The 25193-nt window shown below is 49.6% G+C and overlaps 1 protein-coding gene and 1 long non-coding RNA gene across 3 annotated transcripts; one reads left to right on the top strand and one right to left on the bottom strand.

The window, feature by feature from the left end:
- Window positions 1-1651: 1651 nt before the first annotated feature.
- Window positions 1652-4547, bottom strand: LOC100283670 (uncharacterized). 2 transcript variants are annotated; one of them, XM_020547765.2, is made up of 2 exons: window positions 3780-3980; window positions 1652-3446 (listed from the first exon to the last, which is right to left on the bottom strand). In XM_020547765.2, the coding sequence occupies exons 1-2, from the start codon at window positions 3858-3860 to the stop codon at window positions 2358-2360; spliced, it is 1170 nt and encodes a 389-aa protein (XP_020403354.1). In that variant the 5' UTR covers window positions 3861-3980; the 3' UTR covers window positions 1652-2357. The 2 variants fall into 2 exon arrangements, with proteins under 2 accessions (XP_020403354.1, NP_001356786.1); NM_001369857.1 differs by lacking the exon at window positions 3780-3980 and adding an exon at window positions 4359-4547 and having other exon boundaries at window positions 2050-3446.
- Window positions 3856-5093, top strand: LOC109943968 (uncharacterized). Its single transcript, XR_002267098.3, has 2 exons — window positions 3856-4550; window positions 4660-5093. It is a non-coding gene; the product is annotated as an uncharacterized lncRNA (long non-coding RNA).
- The last annotated feature ends 20100 nt before the right edge of the window (window positions 5094-25193 follow it).

Genomic DNA, 25193 nt, shown 5'->3' with positions numbered 1-25193 from the left:
GGCATATACAATGAGTATCTTAAGTTGTGTATTAGAGTATGTCTAGGGGTGAATGTAAAAAAACTCAAGACACGTATCTTGACGAAGACACAGTGTCTTAGCTCTATGTTCGAGACAGAAGACTAGCTGATTGGTCACTTTAATTTATTGAATGCTCTGATTAGTACAATGAATATCGTAAGACACATGTTTTAGACATGACCACTGTATTATGTTGTATTTTAGTTGTATCTTGTACTTGGAGTACCGTGCAACAGTGTCTAGGTTGTACATGCCCTAAATTGTTTAAGCTGATACTGTTATCGAGGAGCTAACAAAGAGTAGTAATTATTTGGCATTTGGTATAGCAGACGGCAAGGCACCATATCACAAGAGCAGTTCCAACGACGATGACTTATGAACTACAGTAACTCCAAGTAATTTTACATTTTTATAGCAGAGAGAGAAGAAGATAACTCTTGATTGTTTAGATCATATGAGTTTAATATGTGGATCTAATAAGATTACGAGTTACATCTAAAAGTTAACGTATTGTGAAAGAATTCATCTTAGAGCTAGCTCCTCGTCGTCGTGTGAGAGCAAGTATAATAAAAGACTGTTGTAAATAGATTGAAAGCTGAGATAGAATAGAGAGAAAAAGAGAAGCGATGAGAGAAACGAGTTGTAAACTTAGATACAACTATACAAGAACAAAAAAACTTCGTGAGAGGGACAAATAGACGTGAAGAACTAGCTGTTATATAGATGAACTAAAAGGTAGCAGCTTTGAGGGTGTCCTGGTAGGTACTGCCTTCATGCACAGCGAGGCAAGGCGTAGTTGTTTATTTAATAATACCCCAATTGCCCGATGCATCAACAGATTGATGAAGCAAATATTCCTCCTGCCCGCATCCCTAGGAGAATGTTTTTTTTTGCGGACCCCTTTTTTTTATATTACCACCGGTCGTGGACGCATGGTGACGGAAGAGTTTGTGTGTGCCATAGCCATACTGCCATTGCAGCGGTAGTAGAGAGGCCAACATGGAGAAGGAAATACTTGCATGCTGTACAGGTACACGGCCTGGTTGGAAGTATCATCGGGTGACAACTTTTTGATGTGGGCAGGTGAACTGGGCAAGCGCGAATGCTTAACAAAAAACAGATGAGTAAAAAAGTTGCATCCTTTACCCACTTGGACATGAAAGCATGAGGGACGGAGAAAGAGATCTCACTATCTCAGAAAGATGCACCATGATGAGCAGGGAGAGGTAGGGGTAGCATTGTACCTTTTTTGAAATAACAAAAACGATAAAGGTTGTACAAACGGCCTGCCCAGGCACTTACAGATGGCCAAACATATGATAAAATAATACCTAGTGTATCCATGGGGAGAGAAAGAGAGAGAGTAGTGTTCGTCATACGTACATATGCTCCTGCTCCATGCGGATGTGCCTTCTCTTGCTCCTCCATCCTGAACTCCTCCCCCTCTCTCTCTCTCTCTCTCCTCCTCCCTCGCTAGTGCTTTTCATGGCTGGAAGATTCTTGGTTTGGGAAGATGGTCAGACATGACATCTCAGAGCTAGCCCTGTACAAGAAAAAGGAGCGCATGCAGAGGTGACAGATAAAAAGACAAGCTCGCTAAAGTAGAGAAACATCGAGCTAGCATCAGATATACGGAGCATATTTAGTTTATAACACTGAATACAAATAAAGGACACATTACATGCGCTCAAAAAACACAGCCTTTGTTCTCATAGAAAGTACTTACTATTATATATATGAGTAACAAGTCAAAAACAAAATGAATCTCTCTAATCATTTGGATAGATGGATACACAAACTTGCAAGTCCCCTTGTAATTAACATCTAACTCTACACCAGTAGCTTCAGAGTTCACATACTGCAGCCGTTGTTGTTACCAGCCAAACACACTGATTCACTAAACCTTGTGCCAATGTGTGGCCTGAACACACTGATGTACCATCCTAACTTGAAGCCAGCCCAAAAACAAGCTGCCCAAGCCCCAGTGAAGCAGCTACAACAATGGCAGATATAGTGAGAGATCAGAAATGGGAAAAGACGACCGAGAGATGTCGATCAAGCTTATGTAACATGACCTCTGGTGTGTTAGAGCCCCAATTAAAGTCGATGGTCAGCAAAACACACATGAACTCGCGACGACGACGGCGAGAAAAGACGAAGAACACCACCAGGACCCAGTACTAGGAAAGAGATCAAACACTCCCATGTCAGGGCAACCACCACCAATGCCAACCTCTTATTGAACCCTTGTCTCTACTGCATGCCCATGCACGCTCGCAGGGAGCCTTTGCATGAGCCATGCATGGCGCCGCCCCCCGGCCGTGCATGTTTCTCCATTACCAAGAAGCGCCACTGCCGCCGATCATGCCGCTCCAGAACCCCGGCGTGTCGTGCCCGGCACCCGTGCCGCCGCCGCCTTGCTCCTTGTTGTTGTGGTCAAACTGAGTATGGCTGCTATTTCCATCGCTGGCGCCACCGGTTGCACCACCCCCACCTTCAGAGCCAACCGGCGGCTTCAAGTCTTCGAAGGGGAACAATAACCTGCCCGCGTTCTCCGGCACGCCCTGCAACCCCGCGCTGGAACCGTACCCCGCCGCGGTAGCACCGGACCCCGGCCCGTGCGCGTCGAGAGAGAACCCGAGCACGCTCTGTGACGGTGGAGGCGGCGGCGTGCGGTACTCTCCGAGCGCGAACCCTGCCGCCGTGTAATCTCCTGGCATCGCCATCGGCATCGGCATCTGCAGCGGCATGTAGCAGCCGGAGCTCCGCAACAGCTCCATTGCCGAGAGCGCGCCGACCGCGGGCCCCGCGCCGCCGCCCCGACCGTTGCTCGTCATCCCGCCGCCCGGGTTGCACACGTTGCTGCTCTCCAGACTCGGGAACGCCGCGAACTCGGGGGCGTGCAGGCCACCGTGGTGCGGGAACGCCAGGTTGAGGTCGTGGGCGCCCTCGTGCGCCAGCTTCGGGTTCTTGGACCCGGCCCCCGCCGTGCTGGCCATGGACGAGCTCGTGACCGAGCCGGAGGTGGAGGCAGACGCCGACGCCGACGATGAGGAGCGCTTGTTCTTGCGGGAGCCGCCGCCCACGGGGACGTTGCGGAGGGATCCGCCCTCCGTCCAGTAGCGGCGGCACGTCTTGCAGAAGTAGCGTGGCTGCTGGAGGCTGTAGTTGTTGTAGTAGCAGAATTTGGTGTTGGTGGAGTTGCACCGCGGGCAGTTGAGCGCCTTCTCCTTCTGCGGCCGCGCGCGCCGCTCGGTACTACCCGCGCCCGCCAGGGGCGCCGGCGCGCCACCGCCCAGGAGCCCCCCAGGTGCCAACGACGGCGCCGGCGCCGGCGGGTTCGGATTCGAGCTTTGGCTCGGATTTGCGGCGCCCGCGTTGGCCGCCATCAGCATCTCCTCCATGGGCTTCACCAGCCCTAGGCCCTGATGAGGACGCGCGCATGGTGCAGCGACAGCACATCATAGAACGCAGAGGATTAGCACCAAGTTAGTTAAACAACCACAGCAAGAAGCAAGAACAAGTGAACAAAAATAGCATGTGTGGGCACGCAGATGCAGCAGGGAAGGAGGGTGGAGCTGGATGTAGGGATGGTAGAATCTTTATGGTGCAACTAGGAACCAAACAAATGGATACAAAGACAGATTAGAGAGAGGGAAAAGAAAAAGGGAGAGTAAAGGTAAAGGCGATGAGCCTGGCCGCGGAGGAAGAGACGAAGAAAGAGAAACAAAACACCCCACAGACAGCACAAGACACACCTTTGCTGCTTGTGCTCTTGTAGGGTTGTGTGTTTCAGTAGTACTACTGCTGCCGCTGTTGCTTCTGCTACACATCACCATGGGACGACATGACTGCTCTTTTGATGCACAGGGGGTGGTGAGCCAAGGAGACTAGGAGAGATAAGGAGAAAAAAGCCATGGAGGAGTGGGGAAAAGGATGATAAAAGGCACGATAGAGAGGAAAGGGAGATTAGAAAGGGAGGAAAAGAAAGGTGGTGGCTTGTGTGTGCTGCTTCCAATCGCCGATTAAAAGGGCGGGGAAGCTAGCAGAGGATTAAAGCCACAAGGGCCTCACCTCCAAAGGCTACGCATGGGATGGATGCTGATGATGGTATGCATAGATATACACGAAGGATATAAAGGAAGAGCAGAACCCGAGAAGAGACGGAAGGAAGCACGAGAGATCATGCACGCACCAAGAACAAGGCGCAGAGACGAAGATGAACACCGGCAGGATCGAGAAGAACAAGGGCCAAATTATCACAGATGATGCATATGGGCCGGGTAGCTCAGATGCATGTGGTGCAGAACCGATCTTTGTTCTGAAAGAAAATTTACCTGCTGCCAGTGGGCTGCATCCATGCAAGACCTCCAATTCCTTTGCTACCCCCCACAATTCTTTGCTCCTTGGATGCAGTAGTAGTCCGAAGGGAGATGTGGAGAGAAGGGAGGGTGAAGAAGATGAGCTTCCGCTGGATTTCTTGAGGACGAAGAGAGAGAATGCTACCCTGTGCCCTGTGGTTGGCCAGTGTGAGTGGAATTATGCCTCCTTCCCTTCCCCTCTCCGCTCTCTCTTGCCCAATAGCCAATCTAGCAGTGGAGGATTATTTTTTTACAATATTTTTTATGCACCTCTCAGCTGCTCCGGCCAGAACCTCCACCTCTCGTCGTCAGTGATGGGAAAAGAATTTGGAGCGCTGTGTTTGGCTTGCAATTGTGGCCAATTTTTAGTTCTGCTGTACAGGCAGCTGGGGAGAGTAGTTGCGTTCTTGCTCATGACTCGTGAGGTCCACACCAGTCAACCGGCCGGGATTCCACAGAGGAACGCGGAGGAAGCCCTGGGGAATGGCCGTTTGTGGTGCGGAGGGCGGCGTGGCACGTGCGGCCAACCCGACTATTTCCCTGGCCGTCACTATTTTAGTGCTGCTTTTCGCGTTCACCCTTTTTCTTGGCACATGCCACATGACACCTGCTTTTCTTTTCTATTTCCAACACGAAATTGTAATCTTTTTAGATATATCTAATGTGTTTCTCATATGAATACATGCTACCTTGCTTTTGAATTATAAAACATTTTAATTTTTTATATACGTAGTTTCTACTATACATCTAAATATAAATTATGTCTGAATACATAACAAAATATTACATTCTATCCGTTTTTATTTATATGTCATATGTGCTTTGTTCTAAGTTAAACACCTCTATCTTTACTCATTTTTAAATATAAACATATGTATTTAATGTAAGAATTATTTTAAATTTTATTAAAGGAAGTAATTCTATAATATGTATTATAAAACTATAAAATTTAAAATGGACGATACAAAATAGTAATATTTAACTTGGGATAAAAAGTTTGTCAAAGATTGTTCCACAGTGAATTTTTTAAGTAGGTTGCCAGATCGAGAACAAAAGATAAATACATATCAATGTGAGATAACACTATGCATCATGTTTGCAATAGTGTTTATTGCCTATACAATGTGATGAAATGGCCTATTGTTCGACCCTACTTTTATAGTCCAAGAATGAGCGGTACTTATAGGAGACATAACTAGGTCGATTACAAGATATGTTTGGTAACCAAGCCTAGCCGAGACTATCTCGCATTATCTGGTAACTTATCTCTATATGTACATGTGTTTCATCCTAATCAATCAGGTTTTACCATATTTATATGGATATTGATCTTATCTTCAAATATGATACAATTTTTCCATTTTAATCTTAGGGAACTTTATTGCCGATAAGTTCTTTCTCTCATCATGTGGGTTAACTCCCTAGAATCTCAATCGAGCCATGGGCCCACCTATCATGATCTTTTTTGCTCAATTGTCCTTGGATACCATGGTCTATATCTTCAACAGTAGCCCCACGACTTATCTGACTAAGTCAGAGACTCGAGTAGATAATACTCTTATCTTAATTCTTCTTGTATGACTTTGACCTTGTTGTATCTAGGTTGTTTATCTCTTGTAGCCAAGTCCCCAACCTTGTCATGCATCCTCGAGTATGTAGACTTGGCATTTTACTACTTAAAATTCGATCACTTTATCAAACTAGTACTTCAAATTCTAAAAAAATTGTGTTGCTTTGACTTCTTTTATCAACGCAAAAGTAAAGAACTTTGTAATGCTTCAGATTCTATAACTGGTTATAAAAGTTACTACTACACGACCTTTGGACTTTTATAGGCCATATGTTCAAAGTCTTGCCTTCCAGACATAGGATGGTATCCTACCCGATTATGATCTATGTTGTCATTCATACTTGGTTTATAACCTGATTTGATCTATAACACATAACTAACTTACAACGGTAGCCCCTACGTATATAAAGAGAGCTAGGGACCCTTTGTAGCATGAAGGAGATATGGTATAAGACGACATATCCATTGCAGACGCATGATGAAGTCCCACCGGGTTATTATCTTTGTTGTCATTCGTACTTAGATTGAGACCAGATTAGATCTATAACACATAACTAACTTGTAACTGTAGCCCCTTCTAGACATAGGGTTCATTTTATTTATTTATTGTCTTATTCATTTAAGAAAATGCTTTTAAACATACAATATTCATGCGCACAAAAATATTTAATTGAACAAAAATCATTTCTATTTTAATCGATGGGTCCCACGAGGAGTGACAACGGTCTCTATCAACAGGATGAGGCGCTAACGCATACGACCCTGAACATCTCTGCCTCTGCCTCGTGGGACCATCCGAGCTCCACTGTGGGGAACCTCGGCATTATAGTATCTACAGAGACTCGCATACCGGGTTGCGTCGTGCTGGGGGTTGAAACACCGCCAGGTGGCCCATGCCTCAGCCGCCCATCGTCGCGTACCGATGTACTCCCCTTTCCACGGTGTGTCACTGCCGGTGGGACCCGACGGCCAGGTCCTTCCCCTTTGTCATCTTCGAGCAATAGGAAAGAAACATGTGACGCCTAAGAGGGGTGAATTAGGACTTCTAAAAACTTCTTCTAAACTAGGCCACAAATAAAACCCTAGAGCAAAACCTATGCAATTAATCAAACTAGAATGTGCAAACTAGGTTTTGTCTAAGTGTTTGCTATCTCTACCGCAATGGTTAAGTTTCAATCTACAATGATATAAGTATAAAGACAAGATTGAAAATTAAATGTTTAATATAAATGCGGAAGCTAAAGAGCGAGGTAGAGATGCAAACTCTCGTGGATGACGCCGGTAATTTTACCGAGGTATCCGGAACCGCGCAAGGTCCCAACTAATCCTCGTTGGTGCCCCTATGCAAAGGGAAGCCCACGCGAGGGCCAAGCACCTCAGTCGAGTCACTCCGTAGAGAGCCGTGGGCCTTCTCCACGCGCAACTGGTGCTCCACTTCTGGCTCCTCTTGGACGCTCCCTGTCGTCTCTACTATCGAGCTTCTGGACGAAACACCGTGGGCCTCGTTCCCTCCGGTACATGATGGCGGTCGTGACACAAACGCGGTTGCCACGGTCTCGCGAGACTCCCGCCTCACTCGGTACAATTACAACGACTCGCGTGAGAGCCGAAGGGTTGTGTGGTTTATCTAAACTCACTCAACTAATTAGAGTTCACCTAGAGCAAGCGCTAAAGCGGTCTAACTAACCTAAGCACTTCGCAAAGCACCTACGCTAATCACCAACTGATTCTATTAAGCACTTGGGTGTATGAGCACATGGAAATGTGAACTACGTGCCTTGGTATGTCTCTTGGGCTCCCACCCCTTGAAATGCTCGGTTGGGGGTGTATTTATAGCCCCCAACACAAAACTAGCTGTTGGAGAAAAGTTGTGCTCTCTGCGGTGCACCGGACAGTGCACTCCTCACTGTCTAGTACGCCTAGCCGTTAGTCTGACACCGGAGACGACTGTTGGCACGTAGGTTTTTTACACCATACAGTCCGGTGGTCTTCTCTCCACAGTGCCACTTGGAACTAGCCGTTATGGTTATTGTTCCTGGTGCAACGGACAGTCCGGTGTGCCACCGGACATCCGGTGCTCCAGACTAGACAGTCCACCGACAACACTTCCTTTGTTTCTTGGACTTCACTTGATCTTCATAATGTCTTCTTTTGAGGTGTTGCTTTCCTCAAAGTCTTGGTCCAAGTAACTTTAGCATCCTGTGAACTACAAACACAAACACTAGCAAATTCATTAGTCCACAGGTTATGTTGACCATCAAACACTAAAACCTATTTAGCCAAATGGCCCACGGTCCATTTTCCTTACAATCTCCCCCTTTTTGGTGATTGATGATAACACAACCAAAGCAAGCAAATATAACAAACGTTTGAATGAAAAATATGCAATATACTTGTTAGGATGCATGATTGTCCCCACAATGTGATATTATGGACTTAAGCCTCCCCCTAACTCCATAATTCACTTAGTTCCTATTTTAAACCAAAGAGCCAAAACCACTTGAAGGATCAAAATTTTAATTTGGTGGTGTTTGGTGTTTAATACAATTTTCATTGCTTTGGTCCCTAAACTTCTCTCCCTTTGGCATTGTTGGGGGCCTTCGGCTTCCGAAGGTCCTCAAAAACATGATTTAACAGTGTTTCTAGAGTATAATGTGTGAACAGGTATCTTCGGACTCGTATCAGAGAGGGAGAAGCTCAAAAGATACGAAGGTTGACACAGCGCCGAAGCTGTGAAGCAGGAAAGCTTCGGCATGTTCGCAGAAAAGGGAACCGACTTGAAGATGAAAAGGCCATTTAGACCTCGATAGATTACTATAGAATTACCACCAAATGTAAAGGGCATGTATGTAATTTTGTATGGGTTGTACCCCGTGCCTATAAATAGGTGAACAGTACCCCCGTACTGTTCACGCTGATTTGGTGTTCACTTTTGCGTCACGCTTGTACTTTCATTTCCTTCAAATTGGAGGTACATCTGTAATTCAATGTTATTTTTATTTATATATAATAATGATATATGATGGTCTACGTAATTCTTTATGTTTCTTGTAATTCATTCTTCGTCAATATGTAATGCATTTATAAAGGTTCGCCCTTTGTGACCTTCGTCCGAAAATCATTATATCCCAAGGGAAATAATGCTTCGTAGGACGAAGGACTTAACCGATTAACATTTTCTATGTTGCCTTGTTCTTGAAGCATTTGAGAACAAGTCCCCAACATTGGCGCCCACCTCCGGTGAACTCACTTCCACTCTTTGAAGTTTTTTATCTTCGGCGATCATAAACCTTCGTTATGGCGCCGAAGAAAGCTTCAGCACCTGGGACTGCAGCTCTACAACCGCTGGACCACAATCAGGAGACAGTCTCTCTTCGGGAGGCCCGAAGCCAGAAAAGGAAGGCTGTTAGCCCGTCACCACCAGAGGACGAGTTAGATCAAGAAATCAGAGATATGGAGATGCTTCATCAACAAGTGCAGAGGAAGAAAGAAAAGATGGCCAGGCTAGCTGAACTACAGAGGCAGATAGACGAAGCCTCTGAAGAAGTTCGTCACCTTGCTCAGGATGAGCAACACCGAAGGCCTCAGCACCAAGACCTTCATCAGGAGGGTTTTCCCAACGGAGATGACTGGTATGACAATTTCCATCATGGGAATTTTGTTTTTGACGATGCTTCTCCTCTGTCCGCTGAGCTGCAGGCTACACCTTGGCCTCCGTCCTACAAGCCTCCTCAGCTTCCCGTATTCGATGGCCACTCAGACCCGAAGCAGTTTTTGATGAGCTACGAGGCAACAGTATCTTCCTATGGTGGCAATGCTGTGGTCATGGCCAAATCTTTTGTTATGGCTGTCAGAAGTGTTGCTCAAACCTGGTATTCCTCCCTTCGACCAGGAACGATCACTTCATGGCAGAAGCTGAAGGACCTCTTGTTAACTAGCTTCCAAGGGTTTCAGACGAAGCCGGTTACTGCTCAGGCTCTGTTCCAGTGCACCCAGGATCACGAAGAATACCTTCAGGCGTATGTCCGAAGGTTCTTGCGTTTGAGAGCACAGGCACCAACGGTGCCCAATGAAATTGTCATTGAGGCCATGATCAAGGGGCTTCGGCCAGGACCGTCAGCTCAGTACTTCGCCAGGAAGCCCCCTCAAACTTTGGAGAAGCTTCTCCAAAAGATGGATGAGTACATTCGGGCCGATAACGATTTTCGCCAAAGAAGGGAGGAGGCCTTCAGGTTTTCTGAAATGACCAGGGGCTTCGGTGGGAGGTTTTACCCGAGGCATGTTAGATCAATTCATAACTCTACACAAAGTGATGATAAGGGGAGCCAACAGCAAAGGCCACAATATTCCTCACAGGCTTCGGGGCAACAGCAAGCTCCCTTCCGACCACCAGCTCCAAGAGGCAGAGGTGCCAGGGGCTTCGGAGGAAGATTTGGCGATCAACAGAGAAGAATCTTTTGCTTATTCTGTGGTGAGAACAAGGGCCATACTACCAGGATGTGTCATGTTACCATCCAGAAGCAAAAGGAAATAGCCGAAGCCGCAGCACAACAAGCTCAGCCGAAGCAGGTCATGCATACAGCTTCGTATCACTCGCCCTACATCCCAGAGTATGTAGGCAACCACCCTGCAGTTTCTGTTGCTTCGACGAGTCAATCTCAAGCTTCTTGGCAACAACTTCCGCCTCCACCTCCGTTACAGCAAGGACAGCAGCCAGAAGGGAGCCAGTATGCTCCACACCAAAGGGACTTCCGAGAGCAGTCCGAAGCTCGTACAGTCAACAGCACCGTGCCAGAGTCAAAGCACATCTATTGACAAATATCCTACCCTAATAGCAATCTTTTCTATCCAGTTTTGTTTTCTGTAATAAAGGATATTGTTTAGGTTTCATATAAATACTTTCGTTGATTCCCACAAGGAAAATATATTTTTCTCAGGCTTAAATTGTTAAAGTTTAAAGACTTGTGATAATCAAGAGGACCTTCGGACTACCGAAAATTATTCGAAACAGCAAAAAGTCGTTCTAAGGAACGCAGAGTAAGTTGCCGAAGTCACAAAAAAGTCGTTCCAAAGGGAACGCAGTGTAAGTTTTTTGCTCCAAAGTCGTTCCTAAGGGAATGCAGAGCTTACAGCGAAAAGTCAACGCTGATTCCGCCAAAAGTAAAGGCGAAGAAGCTCCAAAGACGTTCCTAAGGGAATGCAGAGCTTACAGCGAAAAGTCAACGCTGATTCCGCTGAAGTAAAAGGCGAAGAAGCTCCTAAGGGAGGCTTATAATGAAAAATTTTGTATGTTTTGTCGCAGGAACGCGTGTATCTTCGGAATAAACAACATTTTACTCAGCATAACATCATCGCATCATTTCGCATAACATAAGCATCATACATCATATTGCATAAAGCACAAGAAGGGGATGTGACATCGATCTTCGGAAGAATGTTTTGAAAAGGGCAAACCATGCTAAGTAGCTTCACATTGTCAAGAAGCCTGGATATTATTCATCAGAACACTGGATATTGTTGTGACAAACAAAAATCCTTCTTCACGAAGCATGAAAAGAAGGGAAGGTGTTTTTTCGTCAAAGACTCAAAAAGCGGTACGTGTAAAGTTTCATGCATCGTAAAGAATTAAGCAATAAAAAGGGTATATTACATTCAGGATTACAAAATGTTACAATTCAGAAGTTTACTTTACAATAGTGTTCAATTTTCTTTTAGAACAACTTCTGCAGCCTCATTCAGGAGTCGATTGACGACTTCGTCCATGATTGCTTCGGCCATCTTTTTAATATCATCGTCTCCTTTCGGCTGAGGGCCTGGAGACGCTTCAGCAGGATCTGAAGGACAGGACACGGCTATGCTGCTATTACAAACGGAAAACGAAGCTTAAAACCAAAAATTACAACACAATACAAACTATTAGTTAATACCTAATTGACCTTCGGGCTCTGTGCTCTTTTCAGCAGCCTTAGCCACTTCTCTAGCATCGTGAATGCCCTTTTCACTTCTTTGAATAATTTCTCCTGCCATTTCTCGGCCACCATTATCCCAGATATCAGTAAAAAACTTTCCACCAATTATGCTTGCTTCGGCCGAAGGGTCTTTTGCGTCTTCAAAGGACAAAGCAGTTTCAGATTGTGCTAAGATTTTTACGTGTTCACAGCCCTTCTTCTCTAGAATGGTGGCAATTCCTCTGGCCCCAGAGAAAGCACATATATCCCCACGGCTATTTAAAATTTCTTCGAAGGCTTCAGCTTCGTGGTCGATCCATTCAATAGGACCTTCGGGATTGCCTCTTATAAAGTTTTCTTCACTAGAGAAGGCGCCGACCCTGGCGAAGCTAGCCTTCAACTTCTTAACACATTCTATAGATTTGTTATAGCACCTCTTCTTGGATGAACGAAGCTCTTCAACAGTTGCTTCCAAGTGATTCGCCCATTGGTCGCTGAGCTCTCGCCTTGTTTCTTCAAGTATACGTTCTTCCCTGGCTCTGGCCAGTTGTTTCCGAAGATCTTCTATTTCGTGTTTCTGAGCTTCAGCCTGACTCTTGAACGCAGCTTCGTCTTCCTTTATTTTATTTACCAATGAGTGTAATATTTTATCTTTTTCGAGGCCTTCGTTCCTCAGTTCAATTACTTCGGAACGAAGGTTGCTCAGGGCTATAGTACACCCTTCGTCTTCAGCATCTTTTTGTGCCCTGAGGGCATTACTAAGGATCAGGCCCTGCAAAGAAAAGTATGTGTGTTTCAATAAAACAAGCAAAAGGTTTTTTTTGGTATCAACAAAGAATACAAGGATCCCATTTGTCGCACCTTTAAGCTATTGTAGGCCAGGCTGTCGGCCAAATCGTTCTTCGACAGCACCGAGAGCCCGTCTTCTAAGGTTGGGAATCCGAAGCTCTTGCTCATCTCCCGGCAAACAGAAATTTCCTTGTTGTCAGGGAGACAATACAAAAAGTCTTCTTCTCCACTACCATTGAATATTAACGCCCCCTTTGGATACTTCAGCTTTTGGGCGTAATGCTGGGCCTCTTGCTCCTCTTTTTCTGAAAGTTTTTTCCCCGAAGCATGACGAACAATATAATCACGAACTCTGATGGATGCTTTGGGGGCAATGACTCCGATCTCTTCAACAAAAGTTGGCTTTGTTATTTTTTCCTCAGTTTCCAAGGATTCTATCTTCGCGGGCTCTGAGGACCCAGCTTCGGCTTCAGTCCCTTGCACTGGAGTTTTGTTATCAGAAATTTCAGTTGTCGTTTCAGGAATGGCAGCAGCCTTCTTCGGAGGTGTGCTTGAAGTTTTAATTGTTTCTAGTACATCTAGCACATTGGCCATTCTTCTTCTTTTTGGAGTCACTGCTGGCACTTTTTGATTTTTTATTGTCTCAACATTTGCTGCAGGACTCATAATTTCTGGTACTTTTTCTTCAGTTGGTTTTTTCACTTCTCCAATTTTTTCTGTGGATGGCGCTTCGGCCATTTCTTTTGTTTCTGGCAGCGAAACCTTCGGTTCTTCTAGTTCTATCTTTTTCGCCGTTTTGGTCATCCCTGCAGCTGCAGGTGGCATGACTGGTCTGGTTGGCTTTTTAGCCTCGGTAGCCGAAGAAGATTTTTCGGTAAACTCCGGCACCGAAGCTGGTTCGATATAGCGCGGCCGGTGAGTGAGGACTTTTATTTTCTTTCTTTCAGGCTCTGGCTCGCTAGGAGCAGTTGCAGCTTCTTCTTTTGCAGAGGTTATGTTCTTTCTTTTCTGCCTTCGGACGGGGTAGCAATAGTCAGGGTAAACAAACCCAATTGCATCAAATACCCGATTCAGCCTTTTCTTTTTTCGGCCTCCGAAGGCTGCTGACATCGCAGTATCTTCAGCCTTTGAATAAGCACCAAGCAATTCGTCACTTAAATTTTCAATACTCTTTAGCCAGTCATCATCTGGCTCAGTAAATTTATCTCCAAACTTGAAGGTGTACTTCAGTCTCACAAGCCCACCTTCGTCGGCCTCTTTTATGGTTTCTTGAGGCATTTCCCATTTCTCCGCAAGAGGCCAAACCCGGAAGGCAATATGCTCTTGTACTAAATCTCTTGTTCCAATAAAAGAGCAGATGACGCCGAAGGCCCTCTGGCATTCTTCGACAGCTTCATTCATTTCCACCTTCGGCCTCCGAAGGCCGAAGCTTTGCCAAATAGGACGCATAATTATACCTTTGATATCTTCTCGTGCTGATAGGTCATTCTTCACATAAAACCATTCTGTCATCCAGTCCCCGGGCCATCTCTTCCGAAAGGTTGGTACGGGACAGCTTGCCCCGGACCGAGAGACGAAACTGTAGCAGCCAAAGTTATTATGGTACTGTTCTTTGCCCCAAGGCTTTGTTTCATATAATAATTCGTGTATATTACAGAAGCTTCTTGCATCAGGCTTCAGACCTTGGCTTCTCGCGGCCCACACGAAGATATTTAGCCTTATAATTGCCTCGGGAGTAAGTTGATGAAGATAGACTTCGAAGATTTTCAACACCTCCACGACGAAGCTACTCAAGGGAAATCGTAGCCCAGCTTTCAGAAAGCTTCGGTATACTACGACTTCATTTTCTTCAGGGTGTGGACAAGTCTTCTCTCCTTCATCGGCCCTCACAATGGACAAATCCCAAAAATACCTTCCTCTCATGTTGACAAGATGATTCTCTTTGATAGTTGATTTACCATAAACTGAATGGCTTGGTCGCCAGGGACGATCTTCGGAGTCTTCGCTACCGCTGTCCACATCATAACTGTCACTGTCACCAGTATCCTCAGACAAGCCTTCCAGAATTTCCTTGGTAATTTTTTCCGTGTTTGTCTTCGACATCGCTATAAGAAACCCCAAGTTTTTCTCCTCATCAAGAGTCAGCTTCGTCTCACCAGCAGTTTTCTTTTTCTCTTCATCAAGAGACAGCTTCGTCTCAGCAACAGCTTTCTTGTCTCCAGACATCTTCGGAAATACTAAAAAACTGTTTTCAAAGCCGAAGCTTTAAAACTAAAGACTCAGGGAATCTTAGCGCGCAAAAGCTAAAAATCGAGCGAGCGAGAGCAAGTGACAAGAGAGCGTACCAAATGAGCTCGCGGTATGCTCTTATTTATACGCTCGGTGCGGTAAAAATGGAAAGACCCCGCCTGTCAGTGAATGTTGCTATTCTAGCAAAGGGAAGGTGTTTTTTCGGACCTTCGGCTTAAAGCCTTCGTCCATGTCGCAATCTAAATTTATTATTTTAACAAATTAATATTGCGAGGGGCTACTGTTGGGGGCCTTCGGCTTCCGAAGGTCCTCAAAAACATGATTTAACAGTGTTTCTAGAGTATAATGTGTGAACAGGTATCTTCGGACTCGTATCAGAGAGGGAGAAGCTCAAAAGATACGAAGGTTGACACAGCGCCGAAGCTGTGAAGCAGGAAAGCTTCGGCATGTTCGCAGAAAAGGGAACCGACTTGAAGATGAAAAGGCCATTTAGACCTCGATAGATTACTATAGAATTACCACCAAATGTAAAGGGCATGTATGTAATTTTGTATGGGTTGTACCCCGTGCCTATAAATAGGTGAACAGTACCCCTGTACTGTTCACGCTGATTTGGTGTTCACTTTTGCGTCACGCTTGTACTTTCATTTCCTTCAAATTGGAGGTACATCTGTAATTCAATGTTATTTTTATTTATATATAATAATGATATATGATGGTCTACGTAATTCTTTATGTTTCTTGTAATTCATTCTTCGTCAATATGTAATGCATTTATAAAGGTTCGCCCTTTGTGACCTTCGTCCGAAAATCATTATATCCCAAGGGAAATAATGCTTCGTAGGACGAAGGACTTAACCGATTAACATTTTCTATGTTGCCTTGTTCTTGAAGCATTTGAGAACAAGTCCCCAACAGCCAATGTTGGGGACTTGTTCTCAAATGCTTCAAGAACAAGGCAACATAGAAAATGTTAATCGGTTAAGTCCTTCGTCCTACGAAGCATTATTTCCCTTGGGATATAATGATTTTCGGACGAAGGTCACAAAGGGCGAACCTTTATAAATGCATTACATATTGACGAAGAATGAATTACAAGAAACATAAAGAATTACGTAGACCATCATATATCATTATTATATATAAATAAAAATAACATTGAATTACAGATGTACCTCCAATTTGAAGGAAATGAAAGTACAAGCGTGACGCAAAAGTGAACACCAAATCAGCGTGAACAGTACGGGGGTACTGTTCACCTATTTATAGGCACGGGGTACAACCCATACAAAATTACATACATGCCCTTTACATTTGGTGGTAATTCTATAGTAATCTATCGAGGTCTAAATGGCCTTTTCATCTTCAAGTCGGTTCCCTTTTCTGCGAACATGCCGAAGCTTTCCTGCTTCACAGCTTCGGCGCTGTGTCAACCTTCGTATCTTTTGAGCTTCTCCCTCTCTGATACGAGTCCGAAGATACCTGTTCACACATTATACTCTAGAAACACTGTTAAATCATGTTTTTGAGGACCTTCGGAAGCCGAAGGCCCCCAACAGGCATCAACCACCGAAAAGGAAGACATTAAAAGCATGTAGGAAGCAAATAAGAACTTGCCCTCATAAAAAATTTATCAGTTAAAACCAATTGAAGAACTTGACATTATAACTCCTCCTAAATGAGTGTTCTCCTTTAGAAAGAATTTTCTCCCCATTAGATACGAAGAAATACTCCCCCTGACAGAGATCTTCTACTTAGGAAAAAGCATGTGAAAATAGAGATGCAGGACATGATTTGATTAGACTAACTTCCCTTATTCATAGGTAACAGAATATGATTTAACCACTTATGCATGTATAGCAACATGGGAAGTATAAGATATGAAATATATTCTAACCAAATATTGGAGAAGACATGTAAATCATGTTGCGATGGTTTTTTGGACGAGGGATTCCTATATTGCCCTTCTCATTAACCGTAGCAGGTTTTCTGAAGCTAGTGAAACTTTGTAAAGGCATCATAGTGGATCTCTAGCCATTCACCTTGAAAGTGTTTAAGGGCCTTGCAAACCCTGGCTAGGTGGGATACACAACTTGTAGGTAAAGATACGCAACCTCTGGAGAGTGTAAAACTGGTATATCAGCCGTGCTCACGGTCATGAGCAGCTTGGACCCTCTCATGAGTAAAATATGGAACTAAACTTAATCTGTCATATGCATTGCATCGCAGGTGTTATTATTAATTTTGATCTCTTATTTATTTGGGTTGGTATCTACCTATACTTAGTAACTGTTAATAAAATTCTGACCAACTCTAAAAGCAATGCTCAACTTTAACCATCTCCTTTGGTAAGCCTTACACTTCACATGAGCTCTCACCTTTGGTGAGTTCATGCACATTATTACCGACAACTTGTTGAGCGATGAACATGTGAGCTCACCCTTTTTGTACTCACATCCCTCCCAGGTAAGGACAGGTACCACAGGATGAGGCGTGTGAAGGATGCTGTGATGAGCCCGTGAGTGGTCTAGGTCGTCGTCTCCCAGTCAACTATGGTTGCTGGATCATTGTCTTTGTATGATATAAATTATTTAACTATTTTGTATAGAACTCCGTTATATATTTGTCGGGGACCATAATTAGGGGTACCCCCAAGACTCCTAATCTCAGCTGGTAAACCCCCATCAGCACAAAGCTGTGAAGGCCTGATGGGCGCGATTCAGGCCAAGGCTCCGCTCAAAGGACACGATCCCGCCTCGCCCGAGCCCGACCTCGGGCAAAGACAGCCGACCCCGGAAGATTCACGCCTCACCCGAGGATCCCCTCAAGCAACGGACGCACCATCGACTCGCCCGAGGCACAGCTCGGGTAGGCTTCGCGGAGAAGCAACCTTGGCCAAATCGCCACACCAACAGACCATATCGTAGGAGCATTTAATGCAAGGATCGTCTGACATCTTATCCTAACGCGCGCTCTTCAGTCGACAGGGACGAAGTGACCGCAGTCACTTCGCCGCTCCACTGACCGACCTGACAGGAATACAGCGCCGCCTGCCCTGCTCCGACTGCCGTGCCACTCGCCAGAGTGAGGTCGACAACGGCTAAGTCCAGCCTCGGGCGACATAGGAAGCTCTGCCTCGCCCGACCCCAGGGCTCGGACTCAACCACGACTTAGAAGACGACGAACTCCGCCTCGCCCGACCCCAGGGCTCGGACTCAGCCTCGGCTCCGGAAGGCGATGGACTCCGCCTCGCCCGACCCCAGGGCTCAGACTCAACCTCGACCTCGGAGGAATCGCCACCTCGCCCAAACTTGGGCCCGGACCGGGCACATCGCCAGGGGGGCCTTCATTACCCTGCCCCTAGCTAGCTCAGGCTACGGGGAACAAGACCGCCGTCCCATCCGACTCGCCCCAGTAAACAAGTAATGATGACACCCCGCACGCTCCATGACGACGGCAGCTCCCAGCCCCTTACGTCAGCAAGGAGACGTCAGCAAGGATCCGACAGCCCCGACAGCTGTACTTCCGTAGGGCTCCAGCTCTCCTCCGACGACCACGACATCACATGAACAGGGCAGCAACACCTCTCCGACAGCCACGACGACATGTACATAGGGCACTAGCTCCTCTCTGCTAGACACGTTAGCACATTGCTACACCCCCCATTGTACACCTAGGCCCTCTCCTTACGTCTATAAAAGGAAGGTCCAGGGCTCTCGTACAGAGGGTTGGCCGCGCGGGAGAACGGGTCAACGCATAAGGCTCTCGCTCTCTCTCTCCCACGCGAACGCTTGTAACCCCCTACTGCAAGCGCATCCATCCGCCCTGGGCGCAGGACAACACGAAGGCCGCGGGTTCCCTTTACTGTTCTCCCCCCTTTGTGTCCCGTCTCGCGCCGACCCATCTGGGCTGGGACACGCAGCGACAATTTACTCGTCGGTCCAGGGACCCCTGGGGTCAAAACGCCGACAGTTGGCGTGCCAGGTAGGGGCCTGCTGCGTGTTGACGAACAGCTTCCCGTCAAGCTCCAGATGGGTAGTCTCCAGCAACCTTTCCAACCCGGGACGATGCTCCGTTTTGGGAGTCTTGAGTTCATGTCCCTCGACGGCAGCTATGACATGATACTCCTTCCTCCGCCGCGCGACAGCGACAATGGCGGCCGTCAGCCCGCCCGCCGGCGGCGGAATCAACGACGTCTTCCCCACATGGCAGAAGAACAACATCCGGGTTTGTCCCGTCACCTCCCCCACCGACGGAGGAGGAGGTGGGGCAACCATGGCCAAGCAGGAGGCGACACCTCGTCGGCTGCCGAGCAAGTCGACGACGCCGGCGCCCCAGCGGGGGACACGTCGGGCTTCGACCTTGCGTCTGAGACGAAGACGAGCGTCGTTTCCCCGCAACACGCCAACCCCAAGCAGACGAAGGACGCCAGCACGCTCGCGATGGATTTGCTGGGCGTCGCCCTCGTACCTGAGACAATGGTGCAGTCCGCCCCTGACGCGACTTCGTCACCGCCCGTCGACCAAGAGGTACCGACCGATTCCCATCTCGTGCCTTTTGGATTCAGCTTCGACCCACCAAGCAACCTCGCTTCGGTGGAAGCCTTCATAGAGGCATGTACCAACCCTCCGGGTACCATATGCGGTCGCCGTGGGACAGACTGACGGCCGTCTCGACCTACGGACCCTCGGGTTCCGAGGAAGATGACGAGCCCGACTTTTGTTGGGATTTCTCCGGGCTCGGTAACCCCAGTGCCATGCGGGACTTCATGACCGCATGCGACTACTGCCTCTCCGATTGTTCCGATGGTAGCCACAGCTTCGGCGACGAGGACTGCGGCCCGAGTCGTGAATGTTTCCACGTCGATCTAGGGGGTCCCGGCGAAGGCAACCATCTTGGTATGCCGGAGAGCGGCGATCCCCCTAGGCCTGCGCCTCGCGTTGACATCCTTCGGGAGCTAGCTGTGGTCCCAGTCCCTGCGGGTGGTCAGGACGCACAGCTCGAGCAAATCCGCGAGATGCAGGCCAGGCTCGACGAGGGAGCAGGAACACTTGAGCAGTTCCGGCGGAACATCGGTCAGGAATGGGCAGACCAAGCTTCGGCCGGAGAAGCGCGTCATCTACCCCAGGGCATCCAGCACCGCATTGCCGACGACGTCAGGGCAAGGCCGCCACCGGCTTCTAGTGGGGTCGGCCAGAACCTGGCTGCAGCAGCAATACTACTCCGCGCGATGCCGGAACCATCGACCACCGAAGGGCGGCGTATCCAGAGAGAGCTCAAGAATCTCCTGGAGGATGTCGCGGTCTGACGGGCCAAAAGCTCTGCCTCCCGAAGGCAGGGGTACCCCTCGGAGCATCGCACCGCGACTTCCCGATTCGTGCGGGAAGCCTCGGTCCACACCGGGCGCACGCGCAACACGGCGCCTGCGGCCCCGGGTCGCCTCGGCAACGAGCACCACCACCGCAACCGTCGAGCCCACCTCAACGAGAGGGTGCGCCGAGGCTACCACCCCAGGCGTGGGGGACGCTACGACAGCGGGGAGGATCGGAGCCCCTCGCCCGAACCACCCGGTCCGCAGGCTTTCAGCCGGGCCATACGACGGCCGCCGTTCCCGACCCGGTTCCGATCCCCGGCTACCATCACAAAGTACTCGGGGGAGACGAGGCCGGAACTGTGGCTCGCGGACTACCGACTGGCCGGCCAGCTGGGTGGAACGGACGATGACAACTTCATCATCCGCAACCTCCCCCTGTTCCTCTCCGACACTGCTCGAGCCTGGCTAGAGCATCTGCCTCCGGGGCAGATCTCCAACTGGGACGAACTGGTCCAAGCCTTCGCCGGCAACTTCCAGGGCACGTACGTGCGCCCTGGGAACTCCTAGGATCTCCGAAGCTGTCGCCAGCAGCCGGGAGAGTCTCTCCGGGACTACATCCGGCGATTCTCGAAGCAGTGCACCGAGCTGCCCAACGTCACCGACTCGGACGTCATCAGCGCGTTCCTCGCCGGCACCACCTGCCGCGACCTGGTGAGCAAGCTGGGTCGCAAGACCCCCACCAGGGCTAGCGAGCTGATGGACATCGCCACAAAGTTCGCCTCTGGCCAGGAGGCGGTTGAGGCCATCTTCTGAAAGGACAAGCAGCCCCAGGGCCGCCAGCCAGAAGACGTCCCCGAGGCGTCCGCTCAGCGCGACACCAAGAAGAAGAACAAGAAGAAGTCGCGAGCGAAACGCGACGCCACCGACGCGGACCTTGTCGCCGCCGCTGAGTACAAGAACCATCGGAAACCTCCTGGAGGTGCCAATCTCTTCGATAAGATGCTCAAGGAGCTGTGCCCCTATCATCAGGGGCCCGCCAAGCCCACCCTTGAGGAGTGCGTCATGCTTCGGCGCCACTTTCACAAGGTCGGGCCACCGGCGGAAGGTGGCAGGGCCCACAACAACGACAAGAAGGAGGATCACAAGGCAGAGGAGTTCCCCGAGGTCCACGACTGCTTCATGATCTACGGTGGGCAAATGGCGAACGCCTCGGCTCGGCACCGCAAGCAAGAGTGTCGGGAGGTCTGCTCGGTAAAGGTGGCGGCGCCAGTCTACCTAGACTGGTCCGACAAGCCCATCACCTTCGACCAGGGTGACCACCCCGACCGCGTGCCGAGCCTGGGGAAATATCCGCTCGTTGTCGACCCCGTCATCGGCAACGTCAGGCTCACCAAGGTCCTCATGGACGGAGGCAGCAGCCTCAACATCATCTACGCCGAGACCCTCGGGCTCCTACGGATCGATCTATCCTCGATCCGGACAGGCGCAACGCCTTTTCACGGGATCATCCCCGGGAAACGCGTCCAACCCCTCGGACAACTCGATCTGCCCATCTGCTTCGGGACTCCCTCCAACTTCCGAAGGGAAACCCTCACGTTCGAGGTGGTCGGGTTCCAAGGAACCTACCACGCAGTACTGGGGAGATCATGCTATGCCAAGTTCATGGCCGTCCCCAACTACACCTACCTCAAGCTCAAAATGTCGGGCTCCAACGGGGTCATCACCGTCGGCCCCACGTACCGACACACGTACGAATGCGACGTGGAGTGCGTGGAGTACGCCGAGGCCCTCATCGCCGACCTGGAGAGCCTCTCCAAGGAGGTGCCAGACGTGAAGCGCCACGCCGGCAACTTCGAGCCAGCAGAGACGGTTAAGTCCGTCCCTCTCGACCCTAGCAACGACGCCTCCAAGCAGATCCGGATCGGCTCCGAGCTCGACCCCAAATAGGAAGCAGTGCTCATCGACTTTCTCCATGCGAACGCCGAAGTTTTCGTGTGGAGTCCCTCGGACATGTCTGGCATACCGAGGGATGTCGCCGAGCACTCGCTGGATATCCGAACTGGATCCCGACCCGTGAAGCAGCCTCTGCGCCAATTCGACGAAGAAAAGCGCAGAACCATAGGCGAGGAGATCCACAAACTGATGGCTGCAGGGTTCATCAAAGAGGTATTCCATCCTGAATGGCTTGTCAACCCTGTGCTTGTAAGAAAGAAAGGGGGGAAATGGCAGATGTGTGTAGACTACACTGGTCTAAACAAAGCATGTCCAAAGGTTCCCTACCCTCTGCCTCGCATCGATCAAATCGTGGATTCCACTGCTGGGTGCGAAACCCTGTCATTCCTCGACGCCGAAACCCTGTCATTCCTCGACGCCTACTCAGGGTATCACCTAATCAAGATGAAAGAGTCCGACCAGCTCACGACTTCTTTCATCACACCTTTTGGCATGTACTGCTACGTTACTATGCCATTTGGTTTGAGGAATGCGGGTGCGACATACCAAAGGTGCATGAACCACGTGTTTGGTGAACACATTGGTCGGACCGTCGAGGCTTACGTCGATGACATCGTAGTCATGACGAGGAAAGCCTGCGACCACCTCTCCGACCTTGAAACGACATTCCGGTGTCTCAAGGCGAAAGGCGTAAAACTCAATCTCGAGAAGTGCGTCTTCGGAGTCCCCCGAGGCATGCTCTTGGGGTTCATCGTCTCCGAGCGGGGCATCGAGGCCAACCCGGAGAAAATCGCGGCCATCACCAACATGGGGTCCATCAAGGACTTGAAAGGCATATAGAGGGTCATGGGATGCCTTGCGGCTCTGAGCCGCTTCATCTCGCGCCTCGGCGAAAGAGGCCTACCTCTGTACCGCCTCTTAAGAAAGACCAAGTGCTTCACTTGGACCCCCGAGGCCGAGGAAGCCCTCGGGAACCTGAAGGCGCTCCTTACGAACGCACCCATCCTGGTGCCTCCCGCTGCCGGAGAAGCCCTCTTGATCTACATCGCCGCTACCACTCAGGTGGCCAGCGCCGCGATCGTGGTCGAAAGACGAGAAGAAGGGCATGCATTGCCCGTCCAGAGGTCGGTCTACTTCATCAGTGAGGTACTGTCCGAGACCAAGATCCGCTACCCACAAATTTAGAAGCTGTTGTACGCGGTGATTCTGACGCGGCGGAAGTTGCGACACTACTTCGAGTCTCATCCGGTGACTGTGGTGTCATCCTTCCCCCTGGGGGAGATCATCCAGTGCCGAGAGGCCTCGGGTAGGATTGCAAAGTGGGCGGTGGAAATCATGGGCGATACAATCTCGTTCGCCCCTCGGAAGGCCATGAAGTCCCAAGTCTTGGCGGACTTTGTGGTTGAATGGGTCGACACCCAGCTCCCGGCAGCTTCGATCCAACCGGAACTCTGGACCATGTTTTTCGACAGGTCGCTGATGAAAACAGGGGCATGCGCGGGCCTGATCTTCATCTCGCCCCTCGGGAAGCACCTCCGCTACGTGCTGCGCCTCCATTTCCCGGCGTCCAACAACGTGGCTGAGTACGAGGCTCTGGTCAATGGGTTGTGCATCGCCATCGAGCTAGGGGTCCGACGCCTCGACGCTCGCGGTGACTCGCAGCTTGTCATCGACCAAGTCGTGAAGAACTCCCACTGCCGCGACCCGAAGATGGAAGCCTACTGCGACGAGGTTTAGCGCCTGGAGGACAAGTTCTACGGGCTCGAGGTCAACCACGTCGCCCGGCGGTACAACGAGACTGCGGACGAGCTGGCGAAGATAGCTTCGGCACGAACAACGGTTTCCCCGAACGTCTTCTCCCAGGACCTACATCAACCCTCAGTCAAGATAAACGACACGCCCGAGCACGAGAAGGCCTCGGCCCGGCCCGAGGCAACTTCGGCCCCGCCCGAGGCACCCTCGGCTACCGAGGGTGAGGCTCTGCGCATCGAGGAAGAGCGGAATGGGGTCACGCCTAATCGAAACTGGCAGACCCCGTACCTGCAATATCTCCACCGAGGAGAGCTACCCCTCAACAGAGCCAAAGCTCGGCGACTGGCGCGGCGCGCCAAGTCATTCGTCTTACTGGGTGACGGGAAGGAACTCTACCACCGCAGCCCCTCCGGCATCCTCCAGCGATGCATATCCATCGCCGAAGGCCAGGAGCTCTTACAAGAAATACACTCGGGGGCTTGCGGTCATCACGCAGCGCCTCGAGCCCTTGTTGGAAACGCTTTCCGACAAGGTTTCTACTGGCCGACCGCGGTGGCCGACGCCACTAGAATCGTCCGCACCTGCCAAGGGTGTCAATTCTACGCAAGGCAGACGCAGCTACCCACTCAGGCTCTGCAAACAATACCCATCACCTGGTCGTTTGCTGTGTGGGGTCTGGACCTCGTCGGTCCCCTGGGACCCCTGCAGAAGGCACCCGGGGGCTACACGCACCTACTGGTCGCCGTTGACAAATTCTCCAAGTGGATCGAAGTCTGACCCCCTAAACAGCATCAGGTCCGAACATGCGGTGGCATTCTTCACCAACATCATCCATCGCTTCGGGGTCCCGAACTCCATCATCACCAACAACGGCACCCAGTTCACTGGCAGAAAGTTCCTGGACTTCTGCGAAGACCACCACATCCGGGTGGACTGGGCCGCCGTGGCACACCCCATGACGAATGGGCAGGTAGAACGTGCCAACAGCATGATTCTGCAAGGACTCAAGCCGAGGATCTACAACGACCTCCACAAGTTCGGCAGGCGATGGATGAAGGAACTCCCCTTGGTGGTCTAGAGCCTGAGGACGACGCCAAGTTGAGCCACGGGTTTCACGCCGTTCTTTCTAGTCTATGGAGCCGAGGCCATCTTGCCCACAGACTTAGAATACGGTTCCCTAAGGACGAGGGCCTACGACGACCGATGCAACCAGACCAACCGAGAAGACTCACTGG

This window comes from Zea mays, chromosome 2, assembly GCF_902167145.1.
Source record: "Zea mays cultivar B73 chromosome 2, Zm-B73-REFERENCE-NAM-5.0, whole genome shotgun sequence".
NCBI classification, from domain to species: domain Eukaryota; kingdom Viridiplantae; phylum Streptophyta; class Magnoliopsida; order Poales; family Poaceae; genus Zea; species Zea mays.
Note: the sequence above shows the minus strand (reverse complement) of the source record. Positions and strands in the feature narration are given on the sequence as shown.